Below are 12,241 nucleotides of genomic sequence, written 5' to 3'. Positions count from 1 at the left end.
TATTTAAGGGGTAGTTTCACCCTCTTGGAACTGGAATTTCGAAAGATCCCTTCTTATCGAACCTCTACACCCTAGAATCAACCTGTATGCCAAAATTGAGCGTCTTACGTTAAGTGGTTTGAGCAGGATCGTGATTAATCAGTATGTCAGTCACTTAAGGATTTTATATATTAGTATAGATTAGATATTAGAAGAGGCGTTAAAGTTGTACAGTCGCAGTCGTCTAGAATTTCGTTTTATTTCAAATAGTCATCTAACAGTTATTTGTAAAAATCTACCTTCAAATTACTAAAAAATTATAACACGGCTCAGAGAAAGCTACAATTAAAATACCAGCAAAAATTTGATTTTGGTATTGCCAAATTCGATGTCACATTTTTTTTGGTTTACAAGAATTTCTGTAATCTTTTTTTACCCTAACTTTCTCTCTTTTCTTGCCCTAACTTTAAAACACCCTGTGCAATAATTTTGTGTGTAAATTTTCCTAAAATATAATTTTACGGTCAGAACCATGACTTCTGATAATTTTGTTTTTTGAATCATGTCATTACATACTTTGGTTAATTTATATTTTAAAGAGCGAAATGAACTGATCACGATCAATTTGCAGTTTTTTCAATTATCATTACTTTTTGATGTCATTTTTTAATATGACGAGATGGTTTTGGTGACTGTTATCGTAATGTCATATTACGCTGCATACTCCATACTAAATTTAAAAAGAAAGCGTTAAAGACTAACGATACAGCCCTGGTTTTAATAAACATTAATAACGATAACAGAACTAACGATATTAAAGAAAACATCTGTAATACTCTAAACAAACAAAAATTGTAAAAAATATCCTAATACTTTGTATTGCCTCCCCTGGCTGCTAGAACTGCCTGTGTACATCCGTTCATACTGGCATTGAGACTGCATATACCATATTGCCTCATGCTTTCCCATTCTTCTTAAGAACCAAACGAAGTTCATTTAATGAAGCTGGTACAGTACGTCTGTCCGTTCTGTAGCTACGGGGTATCCGTGAGAGGGGAAACGATATTCTCTCGATGGTTTTCGTAATAAATTAGACGACGCGGCCCATCAATAAAAATTCGACAAATTTGCAAGAAGCCAATAAAATGAGTGGGCGGAGCGATTTGCGGTGACGTAATCGTCAAGTCGACGTATAAAATATATTGCTGTTTATTTAAATGTTTTTTGTCCGCATTCCTTTCATAGACACAGATCCAGCAGACGTACTGTACTTCGCGACCTCTAACCCTCCTACCAAGCATTTCCCAAACTTCGAACATGATAAGCAGTTCATAGGAGTATATAGTTCACAATAATCACCAAAGCCGCCTTGTCATATTGAAAAATAACTTCAAAATGAAATGATAATTGAAAAAATTTCAAATTATTGGTGGCGAGTTCATTTCGCTCTTAAAAATTAACCAAGCATCTATTGACATAATCCAAGAAACAAAATGCTCAGTAGACCTTGACCAAAAATTTCTCCGTTGCGTTTTTTTGCATCTGAGTGTATCCTAAATATTTAGTGGGACAAATTATGAGGGGAGTAACCTAAACACGGTTTATATCATATTAAACACACTTTTCAAGAAGCTTTTTTAAATAGTCTACAGCAATTTGTTTTTATATCTGAAAAAAAGTTTAAAGAAGCTCTAATATTTTTAAAAAAGGCACAGAATTACTGGAAAAATAAGATAGAAAGGTCGACGATTATGAGTTATAGTGCCCTTCGATGTAATAAACGTAATAAATTAAAAAATACTACATTAAACACATCCCTGGCGTGGAAATAAAATTAATCGTCACAGGCCTAATTGCACGGTTTTTCTTGGGGTGCACCGATAAACGATTGAAATATGCACATTGCATGCGCTTTGAAGTCGTTCGTTTCGTGAATAATTTACGTATTTTTGTTTCCGCGCATAGATCTTTTTATGATAGAATACTCAAACGTGTTCGTTTTTCATTCTTTTTGAAACATATACAGGGTGAGTTTTCTACGATGGTATCTCAGAAACTACTGGAGATACAGAGTCGGTTAAATGGGGAAAGAATTGCTGTTTTGTGGGGTCATAAATATGCGTCTTTCAGATTTTTGAAAAAGTTCATGGCTTACTAGATATTTCGAAAAACACAAATCTTGGCTATTTTAAAAATTGTCTCTAATTCCATTATAATCTACTTTAGACAAAAAGTTTTCAGATAAAAGTTGTAGATAATCACATCCCTAATAAGTTTGCGTTCTCCGATTTTCTCTAAAGCCTGTCATTTTTGACATATAACTCAAACATATGTTTTTTTAAATGAAAACCATAGTTGGCCATGACTTCATAAAAAGCGCCATTCTTTAAGCTTTTCAGCGATATAAGTTAGTTATAGCCAATTCTTATCTTTCTTGACTACGTTCACTTAGCTGGTATGGTATTCTTATTCTGTTATAATTTATAACTTATAAAAAGACAAAATATTTTAATAACGATTCTTTACAATTTACATTACACAAACTAAAACTTAAAAAAATAATATCACTACCTACGCTTTAAGTTATTTCCGAAAATGTTCAAAAAATTCTCCATTGTTTTGAGTGTATAAATGTATCTTTTGAAAACAGAGAACGACCTCGACAGGTCGACTTTATTAAATTTCTCCCGTTCCGCCTCTTCGAGTGCCTCTCTTAATTCGTAAGTGCTTTGGAAACCTTGCTGTTAACTATACCGCATAAAAAAAATCTAAAATGGATAGGTCAGGTGATCGAGGAGGTCAATGCAATTGGTCCACCACCTCTTCCTATCCCTGAGTTTGCATAATTATGATATATAATTTTTAAGATTTCTTTCATTATGGTGAGGGGGGGTGGGGGTTGGCCAAATAAAAGTCATGTTACAACCACTCTATGTCTTCAAAACCGTTCTCTAGAAAACGTAAGTAATGATCACCGGTCAACGTATCCTCAAAAATGTATGGCCAAGAAAAGTTGAACCAATAATCCTACACGCTTTCCTTCATTTGAAAAATTCATATTTACAATTTTTGTTTATTTTAATTTACAAAGTTTGGATGTGACAGTTTCACATTTCTGAGAGTAACGACGATTGAACTTCATGGCTAACAGAATGAAATTGTTTAAAAATGATTATAATTGGCTATAACTGAGTATTTTTTCGAAAGAAACATATTATAGCTTATATCGCTGAAAAGCTTAAAAATGGCGCTTATTATGAAGTCACGGCAACTATGGTTTCCATTTAAAAATAATATGTTTGTGTCATATGTCAAAAATTACAGGCTTTAGAAAAAAAAACGGAGGGCACAATCTCATTAAGAATGTCATTATCTACAACTTTTATCTGAAAACTTTTTGCCTAAAATAGATTATAATGGAATTAGGGACAATTTTTAAAATAGCCGAAATTTGTTTTTATCAAAATATCTAGTAAGCCATGAACTTTTTCAAAAATCTGGAAGGCGCATGTTTATGACCCCACAAAACTAAAATTCTTTCCCCATTTAACCCACTCTCTATCTCCAGTAGTTTCCGAGATACCCATAGAGAACATCGTAGGAAACTCACCCTGTATATATGTATTTAATTATTACATTTTTTCTTTTCTTCATACCCCCATTTATATTCAAAAAAACACAACAGAATTATTTTTCGTCAAATTTAAAATATTGTTACGTTTTTCGTCGGTTCCGTGTGGATAGAAAGTCACAATTTATTTAAACACTATTTATTTAACACTAATTAACAAAAACAATAACGATAAAAGACTTATAGAACTATTTACAAACGATTTATAACTAAGAATTTATTTTGAACTTTAGCGCGTCAACTGTACTGTTTATTTATAACTGCCCCCTGTAGGCCACAGCCGCCGGCTTTTATACCGACAGGTAAAGAACTCTAGAATAGTCCATAGATCGTTAGGTGCGTAGAGAAGGTTTTCGAATGTTCTCGTATGTACTAGTCCATTCCAGTGGGACTCGATTCTTCTCAAACGAATGAATCATTACGGTGTCTATTCTTTAATGCGATGTTAAGGTCATCTGAGGGCGGGACATATAGTTAGGTTAGGTCGAGTCCACACGGGCCCGCAACAATATTATATTTTTTATATTTTTAGACCTATTTTCTCCAAGAACCTCGAAGAACCCCATCTTTTCATGATATCTTGACGACGTTTCGTGCACTACGGAACCCCAGCATCAATGAATCAAATAAATCAAATAAAAAAAAGTCCGATTTAAATGAAATTTGGTTTGTCGATTGGACCAAGGCCAACTTGACCGTGTACGATACGTGTCACTAGACTGTCACTGTTAGTTTTGACGTAATAAACGTCAAAAGTTGATGTCCGATCGCGACCAAATTTGGTGGGTAGGCTATGTGAGCGACGGTGCACAGGGTCCCACCCTACAAAGTTGCACCCTACAAGGATACGAAGTTTCGTTTACATCTTCACCAGGGTGAGACTAAGGATTTGATATTGAAGAAAAATGTAGGTGGATTTCGGCGTAATTGAGGACGGGCTACAGAATGATGGCCTCGGCGCCGGCGTTTCGAACCGATGCCTCAAAATGAACGAAATCATCAGGATTTTTCTTATGGGTCGATTGGAACCAAACTCGGTACGTAGATAGAGGTACCTGAATGGTCCTCAGACGAACAGACAGATAGACGGAAGTAAGAACTTTCACTTCAAATATGCGCACATAGTACACACACAATTTTTTTCTGATAAATCTAAAAATATTTCTTATAAAACTGAATAAAACATTCATAAACTACTGAAAACTATGTCAGAAAATATATTCAAAATCACTAGATTCAATTTAAGCTAACAATTAGTTTAATACTAAAGCCATAATTATGGTAAATTTAAATTGTTGCGAAAAAAACTTACCGATATTAACATGTGACTTTGATCGAAGTATTCCGCGACAGGAACAACATTTTTATAAAAATTATTCAATTCCATCTTAGCGAGGGATAAGACTACTTGTCCCAATTTGGCACCATAATCAATCTGTCGTTCTAATATCTTCTGTCGCCAGGCTATCAATATTACACCATTAACAACCTCGATCTGAAACAAAAACAAAATATTGTTTAGACAAATTAATATCAAATGAATTCTGGCCATAACTCAGTGATTTTTTAATGAGAAAATTTATTTGTCATTGTAAACTGATTGGGACTGTCGTTCATTTGTCAATATGAACTAATTGGAAATATATACAGGGGAACCAACAATGATTGAAATAGTTAGCGATAATGTGTTAGAGGATTTTAGAATCATTAATTGGTACGGATGCTGAAACAAATTATCGATCAAAGAAACTTATTTATACAGGGTCCGGCAATAGTGCGTCGGGCATCTGTAGCTCCTAGAATAAAAAACTTGGGAATTTTGTTTAAGTGCAAACCTAAAGTATGTACCAGGAAATATTTTAACTACTATAGAGTGGCTCAAAAAAGTGTGAGTGGACCTGGATGATTTTTTTTAAATGGAACACCCTATATATTATTGCATTTTTGGCTTCCTTTCAGATCACTTTACATAACCCTAAGATATGAATAAATATATTTCGATAGTTTCAGAGATAAAAAATAAATCAATAATATATATTTTTCAGTCCTTCTTAAAAAAAGTATTAAAAATACAAGAACTGTTCTAAAATCAAAACTATATTAGGTATTTACTTTAGATGGTCTGTACTTACTTTGCTATAAATATGAAAATCGTAAATTATACAGGACGTTCAAAATTCTACGCCAAACTTTCTAAAATATAAAATAATTTTTCTTCGTTTTTTTTAAATGGAACACCCTATATATTATTTTTTCAATAGACGGAGAATTAAAAAATGAACATTTTTGTATTTAGAGTATTTCAAAATTTTTAATGGTTTCGCAGATATTTACGGTTTTATATTTCATATGGCATTTTCCACAGTAAATTTTAATCAAAGCCACCTAATGATTTTTCTTTCGTATTTTACCATTGAAAGTGCCATATGAAATAATAGTGCGTGTATCTGCGAAACCGTTAAAAATTTTGAAATACTCTAAATACAAAAAATATTCATTTTTGAACTCTCCATCTAATAAAAAAATAATATACAGGGTGTTTCATTTATAAAAACAAAGAAAACATATTTTATATTTTAGAAAGTTTGGCGTAGAATATTGAACATCCTGTATGACTTACGATTACCATATTTTTAGCCAAGTAACAACAGAGCATCTAAAGTAAGTACCTAATATAGATTTTGAGAACAGTTCTTGTATTTTTAATAATTTTTTTAAGAAGGGCTGAAAAATACATATTTTTTATTTATTTTTTAATATCTCTGAAACTATCGAAATATATTTATTCATATCCTAGAGTTATGTAAAGTGATCTGAAAGGGAGCCAAAAATGCAATAACATACAGGGTGTTTCATTTAAAAAAAAATCATCCAGGTCCACTCACACTTTTTTGAGCCACCCTATAGAAGTTAAAATGTTTTCCTGAAATACATCTTGGTACATACTTTAGGTTTGTACTTAAACAAAATTCTCAAGTTTTTTATTCTAGAAGCTACAGATGCCCGACGCACTATTGCCGAACCCTGTATATATTTATTATAAGCAAATTATGTCATTCAACGACAACAATATTTTGAAAATCGTCCAACTATACGTTTTTGATATTTAATAAATAAGATTGTGTTCAGAAATAAGATTGTTGTTCGAATTTAAAATTACTTTGCCAATTATATTAAATTTCTAACCTTGCTCTAAATGCCCGAACAAAAATAAGCCATAATTATGTAAGTATAAGTATATTTCGTTTCTATGTTACACAGTAATATTTTACATTAAAAAAAATACGATTTCACAAATAACAGGGTCAAGTCTTGTAAAATTACAATATTTTGCTAAAAATGTTCGATCAGTAATAAAAAATTCTCATACAATGTATTGCCAACTACCTATTCAATTATTGATTTTAAAAATTATTCATAATGTCAACTACTATGACACTCACTTATTTCTGTAAAAATGTAATTATAGACAATGATAGGATACTATTTGAAATAACACTTTCTGTAAAAACTTTTTTTGAACAAATTTGGCAAGAAATGACGAAATTGCTACTAACCAAAGGATTTTAGATATTTTTTGGTTCCATTTGCTGTTGTTATTTATATACAGAGTGAGTTTCCTACGATGTTCTCTATGGGTATCTCGGAAACTACTGGAGATAGAGAGTCGCTTAAATGGGGAAAGAATTGCAGTTTTGTGGGGTCATAAATATGCGCCTTTCAGATTTTTGAAAAAGTTCATGGCTTACTAGATATTTCGAAAAAAACAAATTTCGGCTATCTTAAAAATTGTCCCTAATCCCATTATAAGCTATTTTAGACAAAAAGTTTTCAGATAAAAGTTGTAGATAATCACATCCTTTATGAGACTGTGTCCTCCGTTTTCTTCTTACAATTACAGGCTTTCTGTAATTTGACATATGACACAAACATGTTTTTTTAAATGAAAACCATAGTTGGCCATGACTTCATAAAAAGCGCCATTTTTTAAGCTTTTCAGCGATATAAGCTATAATATGTTTCCTTCGAAAAATTACTGAGTTATAGCCAATTCTTATAATTTTTAAACAATTTCACTTAGTTAGCCATGGAAACAAGTTTAATCGCCTTTGCTTTCAGAAATGTGAAGCTGACACATCCAAACTTTGTAAATTAAAATAAGCAAAAATTGTAAATATGCATATTTCAAATGAAGAAAAGCGTGTAGGATTATTGGTTCAACTTTTCTTGACCATACATTTTCGAGGATACGTTGACCGGTGAACGTTACTTACGTTTTTTAGAGAACGGTTTTCAAGATATGTTAGGAAAGTTGAATTTAGTTATAGCCAATTCTTATTTTTCTTGACTAATTTCAGTTAGATTGCATTCTGTTATGATTTATAACTTATAAAAAGTCAGAATATATTACTAAACGGTTCCTTACAATTTACATTACACAAACTAAAACTTAAAAAAATAATATCACTGCATACACTTTAAGTTATTTTAGAAAATGTTAAAAAAATCCGCCATTGTTTTGAGTTGCATCTTTTTAAAACTGAATTACTACCTATTCTCATAGAAGAACCGGTCGACTTAATTAAACTTCTCTAGTACCGCCACTCGAGAGCAACGACGATTGAACTTGTTTCCATGGCTAACTAAGTGAAATTGTTGAAAAATTATAAGAATAGGCTATAAATCAGTAATTTTTCGAAGAAAATATATTATAGCTTATATCACTAAAAAGCTGGCGCTTTTTATGAAGTCAAAAAACATATGTTTGTGTGTATGTCAAAAATGACAGGCATTAGAAGAAAACGTAGGACAGAGTCTCATTAAGGATGTGATTATCTACAACTTTTATCTGAAAACTTTTTGTCAGAAATAGCTTATAATGGAATTAGGGACAATTTTTAAAATAGCCGAAATTTTTTTTTTTTCGAAATATCTAGTAAGCCATGAACTTTTTCAAAAATCTGAAAGGCGCATATTTATGACCCCACAAAACTGCAATTCTTTCCCCATTTAACTGACTCTCTATCTCCAGTATAGTTTCCGAGATACCCATAGAGAACATCGTAGGAAACTCACCCTGTATAAATACTTTTGTGTCTCCATTTTGAGAGACTCAGTATTCCTCTCAGACCAATTAATACTTACCAACCAATAACACCAATAAACCAACCACCAAAATTAACCAATAAACCAATGACCAATAAAATTACTATCTATATTTGATACCAATTAAATTTTTAGTTGCGCAATCGAGGGCACAATTTTTAAATTCATTTTTGGCAACCATAGACATATTTGACGCCGGGCTTACTAACTGGAATTAAAATTTCCCCCTGGGTATTCCCAGGGGTGGTATCTCTGCTGTAAAAAATGTCAAGTTGCCACCTTTATTTATTTATTTCCTGGCATTGTAATTCATTTTGACACTTTAGTTTTGTATTACGAGTTTTTGGTTTAAATAAATAGTGTTGTGATAGTTTAACCTTAAAAACGAGAAATGAAATAACACATAACACCTTTATTAAAATGAAGCAATTCTTTTGTTGCAAAACTTTAAGTTACCACCTTAAAATACGAATGCTAAGATGCTACATATTTACAATAATGCTCTATGGTATAGAAGCTGCCACTCTAACAAAATAAATGCTTAAAAAAATAGATGCCTTCGAGATGTGGTACTCCGGATATCATACATTGACAGAATTACCAATGAAGAAGTCTTACGAAGAGTCTCAAAAGATCTAGAATTGTCCCAAGAGGTGAAAATCAAAAAACTCCAATATATGGGCCACGTAATGAGAGGTACAAGATACAAGCTTCTACAACTAATTATCCAGGGTAAAATAATAGGGAAGAGAAGCATAGGAAGAAGACGGATGTCGTGGCTTCGAAATCTCAGAGAATGGTTCAACTATACATCAAACGACCTGTTCAGGGCAGCAGTCAACAAAATAAAATTAGTCATGATGGTCGCCAACCTTCGCAAGAAGTCGGCACCTTAAGCAGAAGAAGAAGCTTGAAAATGTTTACTAGCAGACCTCGCAGCTGAACATTGTTCTTTTTAGAACTTCTTTTAGTGCGAAGTGTATAAGATAACTTAATAGCCGTAAAAAACTCATCGCACCTTTATTAAAATATTTTCAACGGGAAAGCGGTGGTAATGGCCCTTTATGTTCCTTAAGTGCTGTTAAGAAGGTGATTTTTGTTGATGTAAATAATAACTGTTTGTATATTTATAATTAATTAATTTTTGTTTCCTAAAACATTTTGATTAAAAGAAAATATGTAAAAACGGGCAACGCTGTGCCGGACAAGCTTAATCACGTGACAAATCAAGTTTATTTAATAAGAACTAATAGGTAATGAGATAAACTTACTTTTTCCGAATATTCTACAACGTCTCTCATATTTCTAGGATATCCGGATACTAAATAAGTTTTGGCATGAGGCGCCATCTTCATTTCTAACATAAGTACTTCTGTCACTGTTTTACTAGATAGTTGACCATAATCAGGTATATCTGAAAAAAAAAATATTTTTGTAGTAAATCTGATATCAATCGACAATAACTAAATTTTCGGTATCGTTAGAACTTATATTTTTTGTTATTGCAGTGAGGGTTTGTTATCATTCTTGTGGTACCTACGAACGACTGATCGGCAGAATGATCTAGACTGACTGAGACCAATCGATTTTACAGCTGTCATTTGTTCTCTAAATTTTTGTTTACATACAGGGTGGCGCACCTCATTCACCTCGGTTGATTATACGAAAACGGAAAGATGTAGAAACAAAATATTTTATGGGTATATGTGGGGAGACAATGTGCACAATTTAAAATTATTTTGAAATATAAAGGGTATTTCGGAACTAAGATCCATACCAAAGTTATATTTTTTCTTATGGAACACCCGGTATTTTATTTCATTTTTGGATTCTTGGGCCCAAAAAAGGCATGTTTTATAATTTTATAAGGGTTAAATATGTTTAAAATCTTTGGTTTTTGAGATATTTAAAGATATTAAATATGCATGCTAAAATAGAATAGATTATTAATACCCTGTACATTATGTAGGCTCACCTACCAGAATATCCAATACCAGTTCTAGTACTATACAATGTTGTGTCATCTTTTGATCCTAACTCCATCGCCTGCAACGTCTCTAGCTCGGGTCTCTCTGATCATGAAGCAGTTTTAACTGAATTTTCGATAAAGTCCAAAATCGAAAATGCCCCTCGTAAATTATGCCGTATTTTTTCAGAAAAGAATGCTCAAAGGTTCAGCCACTTATGTAAAACAACCAAATGGGATACTAGGTCTTATGATGTCGACACCGAATTTTCTATTTTCGTAAAAACATTAACCAGTCTAGCGTTCAAATCCTTTCCTTTTAGGCCTATAAAAAATAATCATAATAAACCTTGGACCACTAAAGGTCTACGCATATCTTCTAAAAACATGCGTTCATTATCTCACTTAAAAAAATTCTCAGACAGTGTCTTCTTCCACAATTACGTAAAACTATACAGAAAAATTTATCATAAAACTATAAGAGCCGCTAAGGACCTTTATTATAATAAGAGAATAGTCAATTCTGGTAATGTTGCTTAAATAAACATGGTCTATTGTGAATGAATTGAGAAACAAAGCTTCTTCGTCTAGCAATATCTCTACCTCACCTGAGAACCTTAACGATTACTTTGTAAATGTAGCGAAAAACTTAACTAATACCATATGACCTCCTCATGATCCACTTTCATATCTCTCTAATGATAATGTAAACTTACACAGTTTCTTTTTTTCGCCCGTAGATCTTGAAGAGCTTCGCAGTACAATTAATACCATCAAAAATAAATCCTCTTCTGGGACCGACGGGCTAACTTTAAAAATGTTTTCGAATCTGCCAGAAAGCACTCTGAATCACCTAACAACTTTAATAAACATGTCGTTCCAAAATGGTATTTTTCCAAAATGTCTTAAGGCAATAATCATTCCTCTGCATAAAGGAGGAGACAAAGATGAAGCGTCTAACTATCGCCCAATTGCACTCCTTCCAATGCTATCTAAGATCATAGAAAGGTTGGTTAAAAGAAGGCTGGCATCTTTTCTGTTTAAGTACAAAATACTTACTGAATATCAATTTGGATTTCTAAGTAACAAGTCCACAAATGACGCTATGTTTTCCCTCCTTAATAAAGTTTACTCCAGCCTAAACAACCATCATTCTACAGCAACAATGTTCTGTGATTTTTCTAAGGCGTTCGATTGTGTAAATCATAAATCCTAATTAATAAACTGCAGCACTATGGGTTCAGGGGATCATCTCTGGAATGGTTTAAGTCGTATCTGAGCAACAGAAGTCAACTTGGGAGTGTGAATACCACGTTGTCTTCTAGCAAGCCAATAGAATGTGGAGTACCACAAGACTCGGTACTAGGCCCTATTTTGTTTCTTCTTTTTATTAACGACATTGCTAACATATACATCAGTGGCAAAATATGTCTTTTTGCGGACGACACTAGCTTCACTTGGAGCAACAAGGACATCACGGCACTTTATAGGATTATATCAAATGACTTAATCACCATTAAATCTTGGTACGATTCGAACCTCCTGAGTCTCAAATTCAA

General features: G+C 32.6%; 1 protein-coding gene across 1 annotated transcript in view; it reads right to left on the bottom strand.

The window, feature by feature from the left end:
* Nucleotides 1-12,241, bottom strand: part of LOC115877556 (adenylate kinase isoenzyme 5) — a 106,220-nt gene that overhangs the window by 42,620 nt on the left and 51,359 nt on the right. The window contains exons 4-5 of the mRNA XM_030893797.1: nucleotides 9,988-10,130; nucleotides 4,923-5,105 (exon numbers count right to left, since the gene is read on the bottom strand). Of these exons, the coding sequence (XP_030749657.1) occupies nucleotides 4,923-5,105; nucleotides 9,988-10,130 (326 nt within the window). The remainder of the gene's footprint in view (nucleotides 1-4,922; nucleotides 5,106-9,987; nucleotides 10,131-12,241) is intronic.

This window comes from Sitophilus oryzae, unplaced genomic scaffold (assembly GCF_002938485.1).
Source record: "Sitophilus oryzae breed Bouriz unplaced genomic scaffold, Soryzae_2.0 scaffold_1494_pilon_pilon, whole genome shotgun sequence".
Taxonomy (NCBI): Eukaryota; Metazoa; Arthropoda; class Insecta; order Coleoptera; family Curculionidae; genus Sitophilus; species Sitophilus oryzae.
This window is presented reverse-complemented; position numbering and strand designations above follow the sequence as displayed.